The sequence below is a fragment of the Crotalus tigris genome, unplaced genomic scaffold, assembly GCF_016545835.1.
Source record: "Crotalus tigris isolate CLP2741 ecotype Arizona unplaced genomic scaffold, ASM1654583v1 scf7180000018923.2277400, whole genome shotgun sequence".
Taxonomy (NCBI): Eukaryota; Metazoa; Chordata; class Lepidosauria; order Squamata; family Viperidae; genus Crotalus; species Crotalus tigris.
Window position 1 is genome coordinate 2,007,306 of NW_024097276.1, and position 20,949 is coordinate 2,028,254.

The 20,949-nt window shown below is 37.1% G+C and overlaps 1 protein-coding gene across 1 annotated transcript in view; it reads right to left on the minus strand.

The window, feature by feature from the left end:
* LOC120314397 (polypeptide N-acetylgalactosaminyltransferase-like 6) overlaps positions 1 to 20,949 on the minus strand; it is a 210,895-nt gene that overhangs the window by 14,376 nt on the left and 175,570 nt on the right. Inside the window, exon 7 of the mRNA XM_039357445.1 lies at positions 12,746 to 12,895. Within this exon, the coding sequence (XP_039213379.1) occupies positions 12,746 to 12,895 (150 nt within the window). The remainder of the gene's footprint in view (positions 1 to 12,745; positions 12,896 to 20,949) is intronic.

Here is a 20,949-nt window from a genome sequence, read left to right on the forward strand (position 1 = left end):
GAACTTCAACTGCTTCTCGTGTCTGCTTCCCGCCAAGGACTCAACAGGTTCTAAATAGTAATTGGGTAAAACTGGAAATCAGAAGAACTCACCCATCATTGAAGGTATATGGATTTGGAATTGAGGGGACTGGTGAAGACCCTAAGACCTACCTCATGGTACAGTGGAAAGAATCTATGATGGGCAAATCAAATATCCATAAATACTTTCAAAATCACTATGTAAGAAATGCCTTGCTTTTAACATGGGAAAAGATAAAAATGAAAATTTATATGAAAATACCAGGATGGATCTCGACAATGGAAGTGTTTGCGCACCCAAATTTAATCAGCTATGACAAATTTGTGACCTATAGAGACATTTTGAATACTGAAGGGAAATTGCAAACTAAAGAAGAATTGGAAGAACAGGGTATTGAGCTATCATGGTGGCTACACTTACAAACACAAATGAGATACGAAAAAGATGCCAAAGAATATGGCTTTTATAAAGACCAAATAGTGTTTGACCCAATACTATTGTCATCAGATGAAAAACAGATTAAGAAACTCTATAAATTTTTGTTAAACTTGAAGATGGAAGATGAACAAGTTAAAGAAACAATGATAACTTGGACAAAAAACTTTGGGCACAATGTAGAATTAGAAAAATGGCAAAACTTGTGGGAAAGAAATTATAAAATAACAAGGACAGCTACTTATAAAGAAAATTTATATAAAATGTTTTATAGATGGCATTTACCACTGCAAGATTAGCAAAAATGTTTTAAAACAATGTTTAGTAACTGTTGGAAATGTAGACAAAAGCCAGGAACGTACTATCACCTCTGGTGGACATCCCTAAAGCAAAAAAATTCTGGTCAAAAATACGTATGTGGTTAGAGAAAATGCTAAGAAAACATATTGTTTCAAGCCAGAACTATTTCTTTCATGTATAATTACAGAAAACAATGACAAAAATGTATATATTTAATATTGCATGTACTAACAGCAGTGAGAATTACATTTGCACAGTTTTGGAAAAATGAAGAAACACCAACGGAAGAAGACATAATTAGGAAAATTTTGGACTATGCAGAAATGGATAGGTTTACATTGAAAATAAAAGGGAAAGAAGACACAGAATATTTTTGAACATGGGATAACTTTTACAAATGGCTAGAAAAATGGAGTAGAGAGTAGGAATGGAAATTGTATTATTATTAATATCAAATATGTGGACCCAGACAGCACATTGTTTATTAAGCACTAAAGATTTGTAACTATAAAAAATTAATAAAATATCTATAAAAATATATGAGATAGAGAGACTAAAGAAACTATCAGTCCAGGTTCAACAAACGCTATCAAATGCCTCAATACAGCTCAGTTCTGATAATATTTTTGTTATATAAAGTCACTTGAAAAAGGACAATGAAGTTGCTGCCAGAAAAAGAAATTGTAAGATAAGGTCCATGAAAAACAGACAATCTTTATTAAAAAAAATATTCCACTCTAGTCTATTGATCTCTTAAACTTAAAAATAAATATTTAGTACAGAAGACTGGCACATTCCAAAAAATGCTTTAAATCACATAATGAAGCTACCAGCAGTGGCTTCTTTCTCTTGATGGCAGATAGTTGTGATCAAGTTTTTTTTATTCCCTATTTTTTAAAGAAGTGTATTGGATATAAGAGAAAGCATCTTGCAAATTTACATGTGTGATCTCTATTTCTGAGGATCAAAATGCAACTATAATGTATTCCTAAGCAATCAAATGATAAAATGCCTGGAAAGAAAAACTTAGAAAGAACATTTGGAGATGTGTTGGATATGTTTAAACTGGAGAAAAAAACACTGTTGAGAACTGTTTAGAACAGAACAGAATAGAACAGAATACAGTTGGAAGGGACCTTGGAGGTCTTCTAGTTCAGCCCCCTGCTCAAGCAGGAGGACCTATACCATCTCAGACAGGTGATTGTCCAGTTAGAAATGGGGCTGAGGTGTTCCAAAGGACAGGACAAAAAGGAATGGGTTTATATCTGATTGAATAGCAGGAAAAATTTTCTGACAATAAGACTTGTTCAAAGCTGGAACAGAGGGCCTTGGAAAATGGCAGATTCTCATTGTCAGAGATGTTTGAGGAAGGCCAGATAGCTACAGTTGGAGATATTTCATTGGGCAGTGCATTGGGCTAGATGTTCTCTAAATCTTTTCCAAAATTCACACCTATGATTCTATGGGTTCCGATAAATAAATGAATGACTATGTCAATGCTGCTAACATCGGATGTTCTTGCTTTGATAACATAGGGAGATGCAGCCTTTTTCTCCCCTATGCTTTATTCTAAGAATTAGATGATACTGGGGGTAGGAGGAGAAATGTAATGGGAGTTAGTTAGACATAACAATTCAGGGGCTTTTGAAAAAACAGATGATAAAGAAATGGCGGGTTGGAAAACAGGAGGGAAAGCTTGCATTTCAAACTAATTGGAGAAGTGATTTATGACTATTAATCAGAGGAGGGAATTGTGCTTTGATACTATGTGTTTAGGGGAGGGGAATTCAGATTTTGGCTTTGACCATGTATGTGCCAAAGCTATGCTACTCAAATAAAGATTCTTTAAGGTAAACAATACCTTGAAGTACTTTGAAGAGTTTCATTTCTTGGAACCATGACAGACTATACAGTTGGAATATATGTGCTTAATTAGATGTATAAATTGAAACTATTCCTGAGGCAAATAATATTCTCAGTTCTTTGGAGGACAAAAAATGAAATAAATGAATGGATGAATAAAGATCCATAAACATAAGTATATGTAATGCACAAATTAATGACATTTGACTTCTTAGTCACAGTATCTTCAGTTTTCTGCACATTGGAACCTGCTTATATGGAATAGAACCTATATATCCCTTTCTACTAATTGCATACTGCTGGGTTTGGCATGTATATGTAATCTGTAACTGTCTAAGCTCAAACTTCACCAGCTCATATTTCAGTCCAATCAAAGACTTACTATCTAGCCAATCTCAGCATCCTGCTTGTAACATGGAACAATAATGGCCTACCTTAAAGGGATGCTGTGTGAATTACCAAAAATTCTATAGATATTCAAAAGGTTCTAAAAGAAATATTATTATCTTCCAGAAATAATATTTTTAACTTCCAGAAAAAAAATAATCCCTACTAGAAACAAATAAATATTAGCAGTAAGAAAAATCAGGGGAAAGTTTTAATAATAATATGAGATGTGCTGAGACAATTGATCAAACACTGTAATTGATTCAGCATTATTGTTTTCAATGGTTGTGGCACCTTACCAAGATCATTTATAGCTACTTATAAGTGTTCATCTATTTGTGTGAACTGTCAAAATTTACTGCTATTGGATTAGCAGTATGTATCTCTAAACACTGCATTTATATCAGTTTTAAGGAATTCCTTACTCAGAAACACAGATTTTTAGCTTGAAAGAAGAAATGTTGTGCTCTGTCACAACCCCACATAATAAAAGTAAATCATGACTGTTTTTTATGACATATGCTTCAAAATACTCATTTCATTGGTATCCACTGGGCTTCAAATTAAAATACAATGGCTCAAATCAAAGGAAAACACTTTGATATGTGTTCTCTTTCACAGTCACACCTGGAGCATTAGATATTAATGAAGACTTCCATGTCATCAAGTTTTTTCCCCCAGCGTGAGAAAGCAAGAAAGAAATTGGCTGTGTTTCTGAATAAAAAACTTCAATTACAGTATAAAGTAGATTCCTCTCTGATGTAAATGGAACTTTTGCCCCTGACTTCAAAGAAATGATGCCAGCTTGCATAATTTGAGCCCAGCACTCATGGGATTACACAGTTTGGATGAGAAATCAATTCACCTATGAAAACTGATCTTCTTTTACTACAGCATAAACAGTAAACAGGCTGAATAACTGAGCACCCATGAATGTCAATAGACTTCCCATCACAAAATTTTAACAATGTTATATTTTCAGATAAAAACCTCAAATCAAAATTTCAGAGAATATAAATTTGGGAAAATCTGCCATCTGCTGTTTCTTTCCTTCCTGAGCTATATCTCCTCCCTTTACTAATTATAAATTCCATATGTCTTTCCTCCAGTGACTCGATCCATACTCTCAAATTACTTATTCTGCTTTCTCCATCCAACAGAATAATAGATGTTTTTTATCACATTGCGATGGCTTAGAAGAATCTTGTAATTTCTAAGACGATGAATTGTTGAGCATTCTATTCAAAAAATCTATCACAAGATTATAATAAATCATACTGAAGATATGACCAAGATTATGTCCTGTGTAACAACACAAGGGAATGAATGCATTTGTGCCTCATTCATATACAAGAAGTATGGAGAAAAATTAAAATTATATGGTGCCTAAGGAATCTATTAAGTTTGACAATCCTTCACATTTAGGACTAGGGCTAAACAACACCTATATTGTGTAATCCCATGAATGATTGCTTAAAAGTGTAAATTCAATACTGCCAAGTCTCTTTTTAAAAACCTCCATTGATGGAAAATCCACAACTTCTGAAGTCAAGCCATTATTGTTCGTACTGTTAGTAAATTTCTCCCTAGTTCTAGGTTACTTCTCTCCTTGATTAGTTTCCATCCATTGCTTCTTGTCCTGCCTTTTTGTGCTTTGGAAAATTGGTTGACCCTCTCTTCTTTGTGGCCACCCCTCAAATTTGGAACACTGCTATCATGTTGCCCCTAGTCATTCTTTTCACTAGAACTAGTGCAGCCCTCCTTAATAATCTTTGTTGCTCTTTTCTGCACACTTTTCAGAGTCTCAACATCTTTTTTATATTGTGGTAACCAAAACTGGATGCAGTATTCCAAGTGTGGTCTTTATAAAGTGGTACTAACACTTCATGTGATCTTGAATATTATTCCTCTATTAATGCAGCCTAAGATTGCAGTGACTTTTTGATGGCTGCAGCACATTGCTGGCTCATATTTAAGCAATGGTCCACTAGGTCCCCAAAATCCCTCTCAGTTACTGCAATTGAGCCAAGTTTCATCTAATCTGTACCTGTACATTTGGTTTTTGTTGCCTAAGTGTAAAACCTTTCTTTTCTCACTCTGAATTTCATTTTGTTTGACAGGACCCAGTGTTCAAATCTGTCAAGATCTTTTGGGATCTTGAGCTTGTCTTCTGGGGTGTTGGCTATTCCTGCCAGCTTAGTGTCACTTGCAAATTCAATGACTTCCCTTTCTATTCCCTTGTTTAGATTGTTTATGAAGATATTAAAGAGTACTGGACCTAAAATGGAACCTTGGGGTACCTGACTGCTTACTTCCCTCCATACGGATGTAGTTCCATTGAGGACTACACATAGAGTACCATTTTTCAGACAGTTATAAACTTATCTGGTGGCAGTGCTGTCTTTACCACATTTTTCTAGCTTGCCAAGACATAGGTTGTGATCTAATTTATCAAATTCCTGAAATTTATTTATTTATTTATTTATGAGACTTATATACCGCTTTAAGTGCAAGCACTCTCTAAGCCGTGTACACCAGTAAGCAATGTATATATATATATATATTTACATTGCCCCCAACAATCTGGGTCCTCATTTTACCTACCCCGGAAGGATGGAAGGCTGAGTCAACCTTGAGCCAGTGAGATTTGAACTGCTGACCTGCTGAACATAGTCAGCTAAAGTGGCCTGCAGTACTGCACTCTAACTGCTGCGCCACCTCGGCTCTTACAAGTATACTATATCCACCGCATTTTGTCAGTCCACTAATTTAGTCACTTTGTCAAGGAATGAAATAAAATTTGTTTGGCATGATCTGTCGGTATGTGGCTTCTGTTATAACTTTGCTTGATTCTAGGTGTTTGCAGATCTGTTACTCGATTATCTTTTCCAGGATTTTTTCAGGTATTGAAGTCAGGCTGATTGGTCTGCAGTTTACTAGATCTGTTTATTTCCCCTTTTTTGAAGATGGGAACCACATCAGGTCTTTTCCAATCTTCTGGTAGTTCCACAGTGCTCCAGGATCTTTGAAAGATATGGTTCAATGGTTCTGAGATCACATTTGCCAGCCCCTTCAGAACTCTGTGGTAATCCATAAAATCATAGTGATTTGAACTCATCTTGAGTGGACAGATGTTCTTTTACCATTTTCTTGCCTATTTTAATTTGAATTCCTGGTCTGTTCTGTTTTTGGTTGGGCTATTTTTTCTTTTTGTGTGAATGCAGATACAAAAAAAGAATTAAGCAGTTCTGCATTATCCATTTTATTTTTGACATTTGTTTCAAGTCTTAGTTCATTCTGAAACTTAGCTTTCTTGACTTCATCTTTGCAGGTTTGTGCTATGTGCTGGAATTCTGCTTTAGTTAAATGTCCCTCTTTTCATTTTTTATACTAATCTTTTTTGTCTTTCAGTTTATCAGAGAGTTCTTTATGCAACAATGCTGGTTTCTTTTTGGATTTCTTATTTTTCTTTTTCAGTGGTATAGTGCTGAACTGGGCTTTTATAATCATATTTTTCAGAGTTTCCCAAGCTTCTTGAATTGTTTTCCTCTTTTAAGATTTAAAATTTAAGCTTATTCCCAAACTCTCTCTAAGTTTGTTGAAAACAGCTCTTTTAAAGTCTAACACACTAGTTTAATTATGTTCTATTGCTTGTGTCTATATTCAGTTGAATTCTAATATAATATGATCACTCTCCCCCAAATTTCCTGCAACTTTAATCCCCTCTATTATTTTTTCTTTGTTAGTAAGAATTAGGTCTGGTATAGTTGGCCCTCAAGTTCCCTGCTCTACCTTTTGGATGACAAAGTTGTCAGCTAGGTTGATCAGGAACTTGTTCAATCTCCCACTTGACGAGAATTTGTCTCCCAGTTGATGTCAGAATAGTTAAAGTTAACTGTGGTGGTGTTTCTTATATACATATGTTAACTGATTAGCAAAATCTTCATCTATTTCTTCTGCTTGAGTGGCCTGTGATATACACCTAAGGCAAAGTCATTCTTTTTTCCTTTTATATTAGCCCATATGTATTCTAGGAGACTTTCGACTTTGGTTTTATGCATTTCTGTAGAGATGTAGTGATCTATTATATATAATGCAATTTCATCTCTTCTTTTGTTAGATCTTTCTTTTATATCCTTTGATCAGTACATTCCAGTCATGAGTTTCATTCTACCAGGTTTTGTAAGTGTGAATAGGTTTATAGTTTTAATAATTTGAAGAGATGGATGTTAAAAAGTGTAATGTAATGGTGAAAAGTGAGAATGGAGCATTATAATTTAACAGATTATGTCCATCCACTGTCATTCACTAAAAATGTAATCAAGATCACTTGCTAGATGCCCATTTCCAATGAAATAAATATAGTTTTCCAAATCTTTGATATGGTTAAATAGTACATGTTAATATTAAAAGATCATACACAATTTCAGTCACAAACCCATCTATTTGTAGGGATTTATAAAAATGTTTTATAAATGCAGATGGTATCTAGGACTTCTGAATTATAAAATATATTGTTTTATTAGATATAAGGATAAGTGTTGCAGCAATTTAGATATATGGTAATTATAATCCTAAATCATGAAAAGTTGATCTATAGTAAATTCATAGATACTTCTCATGTCTGTAACTTAGAATATTTTCAGAGCTGCCTTGCTTCAACTTAAAGAGAATTGTAATTTTTATCTTATATGTTACTGAAACATAGAATTGAAATTGCAACTTCAATAAAGAAATAAAGGGATAAAAATCAAATAAACATACAAACAAATGCATTCCTCATGCACAATGAATGCAAAACCACAATCAACTGTTAATTATGGAAATATGAAATCTGAAATATTAATTTATGGCAGATCTCAAGGAAGATGAAAAGTACTATATGCATATTCTGTGAGAAAATTTTGCCTTGATTAGTAGAGTTACTCTATTGAGTGTCACCAACATAGGTAATCCCAATTCAAAGGAATCACAATCTACCATTAAACAAAAAAGCTACCTTAACAGTAATTCTTAAAATCAAATTATTGATAGGCCTAGAGGAAGTCAAATGCTAATCCAGGCTTCAACCTGATGGCCATAGAAATATTTTCGTATTTATATGGATAAACTGTAAGACTATAACTAAATTTAAAATTATTACATTGAATATCTGGAGGAAGAGTTTGCCTACTAAATGCCAATAGGATTTTTTAATTCAAAGGATAAAATGTTTATTATAACAGAAACCTAAAAGTAACAATAATCCTTATTGTTACTCTCCCCAAAACTAATCCTGATACCATGTAGCTCAATGTTGTAGTTGTAATCCCAATTATTGCAAAATATGAAATTTCTTTTAACCATTATGATAAAATTAACCATTAACTAATGAAACCTAACCCTAACTTTACTGTAATTACAAAATAATTTTTTTATCCAGAATTTTCCTAAGCATTCAAGCCAGTTTGGTCTAGTGCAAGGCTTTTCAACCTTTTCACAGAATGTGCCACTTTTAGGATATAGCAATATTCGAGTACCACAAGTCACCTAGCAAGGTGTTAAAAACTTGATGACCAAAAAAAAAAAGAAGAAAAAAACTGATAAAATACAGGTAGTCCCTGACTTACAACAGTTTGCTTAGTGACTGTTCGAAGTTACAATGGCATTGAAAAAAGTGAGTTAAGACCGTTGCAGCATTCCCAGAGTCCTGTGATTTACATTCAGATGCTTGGCAACTGATTCATATTTATGATGGTCACAGTGTCCCAGAGTCAAGTTATCCCCTTTTGCAACCTTCTGACAAGCAAAGTCAATGGGGGAACCAGATTCATTTAAGAACTGCGTTACTAATTTAACAACTGCAGTTATTCACTTAACAAATGTGGCAAGAAAAGTCATAAAATGGGACAAAACTCATTTAACACATTTCTCACTTAGCAACATAAATTTTGGGCTCAGTTGTGGTTGTAGGTTGATGACTGTCTGTACACCCACTTACCACACTTTTAATGGGAATCTTGTGCCTGTTTCTCTGACATTAATCTTTGCACTATTCTATCCCCTTCTCTCCTTCTGGTTGACTCAAAGAAGCCGATAGGTGATTGCTGGAGCTTGGGTGTGTGTGCAATTTCTACCGTTGAAGTGGAGGTATGGGAGGCATGTCAGGGTGCCAGCTGGCTATCTCCCAAAGATTCCCTAACTTTAAAACAGCTCTTGGGTGGCAACAGTTACCCAACAGGGGCTCAGGAGAAAGAGATGCCGGCAATGCTGAAGAATGAGGAGCCTGAATCTATGGAGGAAAATGAGCTGGAACGGGACCCTATGGAGGTCGAGGGAGAGGTGTCTGTGGCTTCAGAGGAATGTGGGGAAGAGCAGGAGAGGCAGGCTAGAGCCTTTCAGGAGTGGGACAGAAGGAACAGGAGAGACAGAGTTCAGGCGATGAGCAAGGGCCACTTCCACCTGATCCTAGAGCCGGAGAGTGGAGAGAAGGAGGGAACAACACAGGCAGGTTCAACTATTTGGGAGGAGAGCATCCCACCCCTCTCCACAAGGCACACCTGGAGAATTAGATTTAAGGAGACACTGTGGGGAGAGGTATTTGTTGGGAACAAACGCTGATTCCTTAGAGTTTTGTGTGTGGTGTTGCTGATCTCTTATTCTGTGACTTCTGCTTGGAAACCCGGAAGCGCTGACATTGGACTGACTGATAACGTTGCTTGGATGTTTAAAGAACTCAGACTGTATTTTGGCTTTCCTTCTGAGACTGCTGAGGCAAGCATGTATTCACACAGACTCGTTAGGTTTATGATGTATGTGTCATTCTTTCTGATCTCCGTGGCCTTGAGTAAAATCCTCTCCTACTCAGATTGTATGTGAAACTACTTGCAGCCAAAGGTGTGTGTGTATTCCTTTGCTTGGAGGCTTGCCAGAAACATGGGAACATTTGGGGAAAATTTGGAGCAAATAAAGGGCGGTTTGAATTGCCAGCTGACTGCATTGCCTCTGTGCTGTGCCCTGGGTCATCACAGGCTGAGAGGCAGCTACAAGCAGGGGAGGCAGGGGGGAGGGGGCAAAGAAAAGAAATCAAACTGATTGACAGGGAGCATAGTAAACCTGGGCAGGTAGGTGTCTTGCTTGGCTGTGGCTTGGGGGGGGGGAGGAGCAGCTTCACCATCTCCAAATGCTGTGCTCTCATGAAAGCAGGATGAAAACTCCAAAAAATGACAAAGAAAAAAAGTTAAAATAGAAGAGTATCTCTTCTGAACAAGAAAAAAAAAGATCACATCTGCATCCAGGTCTTGGGGGTGGACTGGGGGATTTTTATTTTTTGCCTTGTTTTGCTCTTTTAAAAAGACTGCCTTCCCCAGAAGCTGCACGCCCTCACCATTCACCTGATGGGGCCCCCACAGACCCAAATACCTTCTTTCCCTTGCTTTGAAACAAACAACCCTCCCTACGAATCTTTCCAATCCTCCCTTCTGAATTAAAATGAAAGAAAGCCAGTTTGTGATCTTTATTTATTTAAACTGATAGAAGGAAGTGGGGAAGAAAACCATTGCAAGACACTTTTCTGTTTTAACTTTTTTTTCCTTGTCATTTTTAAGAGTTTTTATCCTGCTTTCATGAGAAGACAGTGTTTGGGGGGTGAAGCTGCCCCCTTTGCTCCCCCAACCCATAGCCGAGCAAGACACCCACCTGTCTGCCCGGCCACGCACTTCCTCTTATCCAAGGTTTTCATTGTCATAAGCATTTCTGTTGAGGATTGACAGCGGGGGGGGGGGCTGTTTGGTTTTTATTCCCCCACCCCCATCTGTGGGATGGATGCAGCAGGTTTTGGTCACTTCTTTCATGCTGGGAGGTTACCCATGAAGAATGTTTGTTTTTTGGGGGGTCCCCACTCTGGTTGCTAAGCTTGCTTAAACCCTCCTCCTCCTCCTCCTACTACTACTACTAACCAGAGCCCCCTTTTGTCTGCAACAGTGGGACAAGAAGACTCCTGCAGGGCTGGGGATGATGGGGATCTGTCCTCTGCAGAGTACGGCAGGGCTACTATGCTCCCTGTCAATCAGGTTTGATTTCCTTTCCATGTCCCCCCTCCCTCCCTGCCTCCCCTGCTTGTAGCTGCCTCTGAGCCCCTCATTCTTGGGAGTTAGTACTGATGGCATCTCTTTCTCCGGGGCTCCCCATGCTGGGTAATTGTTGCCATCCAAGAACTGTTTTAAGGTTAGGGAATCTTTGGGGGAATAACCAACTAGCACCCCAAAATGTCCCCCATGCCCCCAGTTCAACAGCAGAAGCCGCATCCCCCCCAAGCCGCTGCAATCACCTATTGGCAATCGCATGCTGCTCTGAGGAAGAACGCTGGAGGCAAATGGGAGGAGGTGGGAGGCTCAAGAAGAAGGAGGTGTGGCTAAGGGTAGGAGGCAAAAGATCCTAGACCTGCTGCCGATCAGCTGTAGCTGCAGTCCTAAGACTGCATGCAGCTGCCTGCCACTCCCAAGGCTGCTACCGATCAGTTGGAGCAGCACACACCAATCCTGGGCTCTCAGCACAGTCCTGGTGATACCTCATGCAGCTCCAGCTGACTCTCCCATAGGCCTGTTCGGCATTGCTGCCGCTTCACTTCATCCACTTTTACACATTTTTTTACACTTTTTTTACAGTGCTTTTCAACCCATTGTACACGTTATCACCTGCCCGGTGCTGAAGTACCACCAGTGGTATGCGTACCACTAGTTGAAAAGCCCTGGTCTAGTGGTCAAGGCACCAGGTTAGAAAGCAGGAGACCATAATTTCTAGTCCTGCAAGCAAGCAAGCAAGCAAGCAAGTAAGCAAGTAAGCAAGCAAGCAAGCATCTACTGTAAAATGCATCCTAGATTAACATTCAAAGAAGCGTAAGCCCAAGTTCACCCTCTAGCCAATATAACTTTTTACTTGAAATAGTCCACAATTTAATGAAATTGTTAACCTGCACCTGGTCATAAACATTCACAGTAAAGCTACTACTAAACTCAATTGAACAACAGATTTGAAAGAAATTTAAGATTATGTACCACTTCATCCTCACTGCCACAATGTTATAAGAAAAGACAATTGCCACTATACTATAAACCTAACACTTTTACTAATGATACAAAATCATATTTAAATTAACATACTACATTTTCTGTGAACCCCAGGGTGATCTAACTCTAACCCCATCTTTATCCCATATATAAACGTTATTCTAACTTCATCCTGATCATAGTAAGAAATGTTTACACGAGTTGTGAGGCAAAGTGGTTAGAATGCAGTATTGTAGTTAACTCTGTCTACTGCCAGGAGTTCATTCCTGACCAGCTCAAGGTGGACTCAGCCTTCTATCTTTCTGAGGTTGGTAAAATGAAGACCCAGATTGTAAATTGCTTAGAGAAGGCTGTAAAGCACTATGAAGTCATATTCAAGTCTTAGTGTTATTGGTATTATTGGAAATGTTACAAAATATGTAACCCACACAGTAAATTTATTCATGTATCTGGGTAATTGTGTAAGTGTGTAATTGGGATTTGATTTCACATGGTTGGATCTAATGTATTTTGTCTGCTTATTGTCCACACTGGCTTGTCACTATTGCTCTTTGTATACCAAATAGCATTTTTTAAATAAACTGTTAAAAATAAAGTATTTCACTATTGATTCTACTAACATGAATGTTGGAATTTCTTCATAGTCATCTGGATCACCACATGCCTTTAAAGTATCACAAAGCAAGACCAACCTTCCTATAGTTCCAATGCTGGTTGCCTTTCATACCATGACAGTCATAAAGTGTGACAGGACTACTGTGTGAAATTGCATCGAAGCAGAATTTTCGGCTGTGAAGAGGTTCTCCTGGACGGATGTCTTCTCTCCAACCAAAGGTGAACAGCTAAAAAAACAGTGAAGGAAAACAATGATAGAATATGACCTTTGAAAGAAACACATGGCAGTAGGATGTCCTTCCAGTCAGATCTGAATCTATTTTGGTGCACCTGAACTAATCATTAAGTTGAAGTAGTTTAGCATTAGTGTAATAATAGGTCTATAAACTGCTAAAAATTAAGGTTAGATTTATTTAAAGGATCAGATTAGTTTAAAAGAAAAAAATACTTTAAATATAAAAAAATTCACAATGCACCCAAACAAAATTCATACTCCATGAGCTAAGAAATTAAAACTTGACCACATTTCTATGGAACTAATATTAATATTTACAGGAAAATGGATGGTATGAGGAAGCCACAGAATATCAAAGCTATGAGATATTCATTGACAAGAATAATTGAAAGTTCATTAAGAATAAGGTAGAAAATGTATGTCTAGGCTATACTGAGTAGCTTTCAATGAAAAAAAATAGCAGTCAAGAAGACAGATTTTGGTTTAAATTGTCTTACAGTATTTCCACTTGAAGTGTTACACTGAAGCATCACATTAGATTACTATTTGAAGTTAAGATGTATGCAAAATTCAGCAAGCATTAGGAATCAGTTTAAGAATCTGAACAAGTCAATATTTTCTAAAAGTTTTCACAGATAAGCACTTCAAACATTAATTTTCTCTACTTTTTGAGTTGCAAACAACACGTGATATCACTTTGCAAAATAGTTCAAATGCAATACAAATTTCCAAAACTTTCAACATATCACCACTGTTAGGAAATGTACATATTATTTTCCTCATTTAAGATAAGTGTGGAGTTTACATTCCAAAAACTTTATCTTATAGGTATAAGATAGGGGTATAATTTTGCCCATTGGAAAGGCAGCTTACTTTGTCTGCACCTTTCCAGTTCTTACTATTTAATTCAATCAATCTAAGGCAAAAGTCCTTGAATACAATTTTATTGGGGTACTACTGACAAAGTTGACTTTACTTCAGAATTTTCTGGGACAGTTTGTGTTTACTCTGTAAAGCTGATTTGACACCATGGTGAACATAAGGCTTTTGAAGTTTCTGACTGAATTTATTAATAGTTTCAAAAATAACTTCTTGCAACTGGTCCCATAGTGTCCTAACAAGATTTCAAACCATCAAGAAGATTTACCCAAATATATGTGAACAAATTAATGGGCTATGTGTGTCTAATGGTAAAAATGTACTTGCTTTTCTTTTCATAAATGAAGTAGGAAGGCCTGTCAATTAATTAGTTGCACTACCCAGACATGAGCAACCTGGGGGTGGGGTGTCTCCTAGACTCACAACTTCTGCTTGAAGAACAGGGGACAGTAATGGTTAGGAGAGACTTTGTGTTGTGAGCCAACTGCATCCTTTCCTGTATCGCGAGGCTCTGCACTCAATTACTCATAACCTGGTGATCTCACATTTGGACTACTGCAATGCACTCTACATGTGTTTACACTTGAAGAATATTCAAAAGCTACAACTGGCACAGAATCAGCAGTCTGGACAATTCTAGATAATTTTCAGGTGGGCCATGTAACAGCACAATTGCATAAATTGTACTCATTGCTGGTTTGCTTCTGGGTTTAATTCAAGGTTTGGTTATTGCTTTTAAAGACTGTTATGGCATGATCCAGGCCACCTGAGAATTAGCTTGTCCCACTTGCGCTGGCAGAAGGGGCATGCTATGGATCCTATTGGCCAAGGAATTTTGACTGGTGGGTTCAGGAGAAGAACCTTTTCTGCCATGTCTCTTACTTTTTGGATATCATGTTGTCAACACTGCAAATACTGTATATTCTTGCTTTGACAATATGCAGAACTGTCTGGTATTTTTGGGGTTAATACAGAGCAGAAGAGGGTGGGGGTAAAGCCTGGGAAAGAAAGAGGAAGGAAACCTTTGACCTTCACACTAATTGGATAATGTGATATATGATAGCTAATTTAGGGAGGGAACTTGCTGATAATTTAACTGCTCAGAGGAAGAGAACTTAGATCTTAGCATAGAATTCATTATGCCTGTGCCGACATTTTGAATCAATAAAAGACTTTTAGGGAAATCAATGCCTGGAAGTTCTTTGAAGTGTTTCATTAGCCGGAACCATAACACATGTCCCTTGAGGTGAGATCTGCCTCCATCCCCTTGGCCTTCTGAAAGGTCTGAAAATGCTTAACATTTTTACTGTTTCTAAATTGTTTTATACTGTGCTTTTATCTGAGTCACTATTGTATTAAATTTTACAAAATGTACCCATAAAAATTACATAAATAACAATCAAGAAAAAAAATATATAAACAGAGAATAGGAATAGAGGTGCAATGAGGCATAAAGAAAAAGAAAGGAAAACAAAATATATACGAAGAATAACTTCCAAGGATATAAAGAATGCTTACACTCAACTTATAGTTTACAACTGTAATATAATATCCATTCCCATTCCCTTCTCAAAAGAAAGGTGAACATTTTTTTTTTTAAAAAAGATATGATTTCCCCCCAATGTTTTATCCATAAACCCTAACAAAAAAGTTTCTGGTTTAAATTCTAGATTAATTTTCAGGATTTTTTTGAATTACATTACTAATTTCAATTCAATATTGCTTAGCTCTTTTGCAAGGTAATATAAGGTTCCTATTTGAGTTTTATATCAAGCAGCTATTTGAAACCTCCGCTAAAAAGGAGCTATGACAGGCAATAAATGGTCAGACAGGAAAGCTCCTTATGCAGATGAAACACCCATTAGACTACCCATTAGGCTTCTTTAAAGTACGGTAGAAATGCCTGTTAAAATGCTATTAGCTGTACAACAGCAAATATGGAACAAAACCTGTGGGCTAGAAAGTGTAAAAATTTAGTTATAGGATACTAATGAAAACTCAAGAGAATATGTAAATTATCAGACCACTGCAGTAATTTCTTACATACAAGCAAATTTCGTTTTGAATATTGGTAAGAAAAAACAGTAAAGAAGAAGAAAGAAATGTTAAATAAATAGGCATGTTTCAGAAAAGACAGAAATGTACAAGTAATATCAAATGGGTAATGGATAAATTCAGATAACTATTAGATTCAGAAAAAGATTAAAAACCCCTAACTACTGTATGATGATTAATTAGTGTTCCCGAATATCATTCTATTCACACTAATCATTGTATTTTTGCACTAGCTGAGTAAATTGCAGCTGGAGCAAAACACTACCTTGAGAATAGATAAAGGATTGTATTGGGAAATTTCTGTTCCACTTTGCCTTTTATACTGCAGGGCATATAGCTCCATTCTGTACCTCCACCACCATCACATGAATTTATTAGAATGATCAGCAAAGGTAATGAGGATGGATACTACCTTTAATTAAACAATATCCAGGCCTACTTGTCATCTTCTGCTGCTAATTAATTCTCACTTGGCAGGATTGGATGCCAAGTTTGATTCCAGAATAACTTAGCCTTTATGTGACATCAATACATGTTCAAACAGAATGGGGCTTGGATTGCATTGTCATGGCTGCCATTTTAATTTGTTTGTTTGTTTAATTTGTTTGACTTTTCCTGAAAACACTTCTTGAATATAGTCTTAAAAATATTATTTAATTGTTGCAAACAAACCTTGGACCTGCATGTTTTATATGTGCTTCATCCCAGGGCACTGATTACCCCAACTGATTACCCCAATTGATACCTATAATTACTGGATATTACATTAAGACTTATGTTCATAAAATAATGGTAAAATTTAATGACATTTGTTAAAAAGGCTGCTGACATTTCCCCCCCCCCTTCTCCATCTCCTTGTCTCCTGGCTGAAATTGAGGAACTCTAAAGGAAACAACACTATTTATTAGATGTATTTCAAATGCAGCTTCACATGCAGTGCATTGCAGTAGTCCATTCAAGAAGTAACCAAGGCTTGAGTGTCCATGGGGACATTTAGTAATGCCCCAAGTAGTGTATTTTTTGTTCTTCTTCAACTTGGTATCTTACAAATAGTTAGAATTTTGGTTCTCATAATGTTCAGACACAAGGCTATATGAGTGTTTCCAACACATATGGAGGACTATAGGGGGGGAAAAAATCTGATTTTAACTAATGTTTAGAAATGTGTTTTTTGAAAAGCCATCTAAACTTTCTTTGGATTCAACTGTCTCTAATGGTGCATGGAATAGGTGTCTGCAAAGGAATGGGTTTTATGAACTAATTAGTCCCTTCAAGTGGTATGTTAATTTCTTCCCCCTTCTCCACTGTCTTCCATTTCCATTAAAGAGATGGGTTTCATTATGTAAGCTACAATTATCTTGATTCAGAAGGTGCTGCACTCAACCTTTTTCTTTCAATTAAACAAAGCTATGAATTGCCAGTTTAATTTTCTCTTTTGTCACTTCTTTTGAAAACCATGGCTATAAAACTCACTTGGTATACCCTCTTCCATAGCTATTGAGCCCATTACAGGTGATTAGAACTTTTCATGTGATAGTCTGAGTGATCCACAGAATTTTATTGGGGAAAGTGTAAACTATTGTATCAGACAGTTTGGTCCGATGCTTCACAAACCTCACAGGATTTTTTTAAAAAATGAGGCAAAAGCCTAGATGCTTTAAAAAAGCCCTCATCAAACTAGACCCCTTTCTTTTCATTTATATGTATTATGTTTAGACTAATGGGCCAGAGCAGCGAATAACAGAAGTGAAGGCAACAATTAAGTTTGAGGTCCCAATAGGAAGGGAGGGAAGACCCCAGTAGAGAATAAAAATAAAAATAGGATAGAAAATAAAAAACAAATAAACAGGCAAATAATAAGAACAAGAGTGGAACATTAGAAATCAAGGAAGAATGGGATTAATAAAGAGGCAAATCTCAATAAGGCAAATCTTAAATAATAAGGTAGGGAGGAATTGGAGCTCAAAAACTTAAAAAAAAAATAGAGGAAAGAAAAGGATAAATAAAACTAACATAAGAATAAGAAAGCTAAATAAATAACAAGGTAGAAAATGAGCACAAACAGGCATAAAAAAGGATAGAAAAAAAATAGGCATACTTACCTAGAAAAGAGAAGGTAGAAACAACGCTAACAGCAAAGCACATCCACCAACCAAAAAAGAGGGATTTTCAAGCAACAAACTCGTGGAACAAGTGACTGATACTATTGTGGTATGCAATAAATGTTCCATGTATGTGCTTATGCCCAAAGAACACCCAAATTATAAATGCATTAAATGTAAACTATGTGAACTACTAGAGGAAAAAGTAAGGGACTTAGAGGCAACTCTAGCCAAACCCAACCTACGCAAGAAAGCTACACCCAAACCAAACCAAACAATGAATAAATAACTCCCAGAGGATTTGACCCTACTGACAAATCCTTAAAGAAGACAAATGGAGGTATGTCTCACATAGAAAGAAACACAATAATTAAAGAAAGAAGCAGCAGACATCTAACAAATCCTACTGCCCAATCTAACCCAACCAGAACAGCTCCATTAAAAGTGAGCAATTGATTTTTCCCCCAGATGGAAATATGCAGACCCACAATCTCCCACACAAAGAAAACATGCAGACAGGTAGCAAAGAAACAATACCAAACATCCCTAAAAGACTCACATCAACAAACACACCTGAGATAAACAGAAAAGCACCCAGACTGCACCCCCTAAAAAAGGAAAGCGAGTGTTGGTAATAGGAGATTATATCCTCAAAGAAACAGAATCAACCATCTGTAGACTGGACATACAATCCAGGGAGGTATGTGGTCTCCCTGGAGAAAAAATCAAGGATGTGGCTGAGAACTTAAACAAAATAATTAGGCCCACAGATTAGTACCCTTTCCCACTCTTTCACATTGGGACAAATGACACAACAAAGAACCTGAGCACAATACCGAGAGAATATAAGGAACTAGGCAATAAAGTTAAGGATCTAGGAGCACAAGTAGTATTCTCATCAGTACTCCCAACAAAAGGCCAACACCCATTGAGGGAAAAAAGAATTCTAGAAATAAATCCTGGCTAAAGAGTTGATATCACCAAGAAAACTTTAATTTCTTGGACCATAGACTGCATTTCCTATATGAAGGACTCTTGGCAAGGGATGGGCTGCACCTCATGTACTCAGAAAAAGACTGGCCCAACTCATTAAAAGGGCTTTAAACTAAAATTGAGGAGGAAGGGTGACCAATCTTTAGAATCTCTAGAATACAAAAACAATCACAAATCCCAAGAAAATAAATCAAACAATGAGGTAGGAAGTCATGAGAAAAAAGAAAAACTCAAACAACAATTAGGAGATCCAGGAAACATACTCATAAACAGACATAAAAGTTTTAAATATTTATATACAAATGCTCAAAGCTTGGGGAATAAACAGGGTGAACTAGAAGCAATAGTACATGAGGGTAGGTATGACATAGTTGTCATTACAGAAACCTCATGGGATGAAACCCATGACTGGAATGTACTGATGGATGGATACAAGTTGTTTACAAGAAACAGATCTACAAAAAGAGGAGGGGGAGTTGCACTATATGTAAAAGAATACTACATATCTACAGAAATACACATGATCAAAGACAAAATCCCTCCAGAATGTATATGGGTCAATATAAAAGGAAAAAAAAAGTATTGCCATAGTTGGATATTACAGACCACCCAACCAATCAGAAGAAATAGATGAATCTTTGCCAACCAGTTAACAAATATATGTATGAAACATACACAATAGTAATGGGAGATTTCAACTACCCAGATATCAGTTGGGAGACAAACTGCAGTGAGCGGGAGATCAAACAGATTCTTAACCAACCTAGCCGACAATTTTGTCATCCAAAAGGTGGAGGAGGGAACTAGAAGTAACCCTATACTGGACCTAATTCTTACTAATAGAGAAGAAATAATAGAGGAAGTTGAAGTTGTGGGAACCTTGGATAAAAGTGACCACATCATACTGGAATTCAATATAATGCAAATACAAACAATAGAAAACAATCCAACCAGTGTCTTAAACTTCAAAAGAACTGATTTTAACAAACTCTGAAAGAACCTAGGAAAGATTCCATGGAGGAAAATCCTAAAGGGGAAAACAACTCAGGAAGCATTGGAAACTTTGAAAAATGTGATCATAAAAGCCCAGTCCAACACAATACCACTGAAAAAGAAAAAAACAAGGAATTCAAGAAGAAACCAGTATGGCTGCACAAAGATCTCTCTGACAAACTGAAAGACAAAAAGGACGAGTACAAAAAATGGAAATTAAGGCTGATTATCAGTAGACAGCTAGAACATGCAAAGATGAAGTCAGGAAAGCAAAGGCTCAGAATGAACAAAGACTTGCAACAAAAGTCAAAGATAATAAAAAAAGTTTCTTTCAAAATATTAATAACAAGAAAAAATTCAAGGAAACTGTAGGTCCACTAAAGAGACAAGATGGCAAGGAAGTAACAGATAGAAAGCAGAGCTGCATAACTCATTCTTTGCATCAGTCTTCACACAAAAAGAAATTATAGCCCAACATACCAAAAAAAACTACTGCAAAAGACAAACTAGAAACAAAAATTAAAATAAGCAAGAAAATGGTAAGAGAACACCTATCCCAGGGGTGTCAAACTCAATTTCATTGAGCACTGTGGTTGCCCTTGGGGGGCTGGGTGGGTGTGGCCAGGGTGGATGTGGGTGGGTGTGGCTGGGATGGGCATGGTCTACGGGGTGGGCATGGCCAGCTCAACATCACTCGCTTCAGGGGTGCTTGGGCAGGACTGGGGCAGATCTGAGGGTCTCTGGCAGAGGAGCATGGGACTGGGGTGAGCGCTGGGACATGGTTCCTCCCACCCTCCCTTCCTTCCTCTGTTCCTTCCTTCCTTCCTCCCTTTTTCTATCCCTCTCTCCCACTCTCCCTTCCTTTCTCCCTCCATTTCTTCCTTCCTTCCTCTCACTCTCCATTCCTTTCCCCCTGTTCCTTCCTCTGTTCCTTCCTTCCTCCCTCCCTTTTTCTTTCCCTCCCTTCCTCCCTCTCTTTTTCTTTCCCTCCCTCCCTCCCTCCCTCCCTCCCTTCTTTCCACCC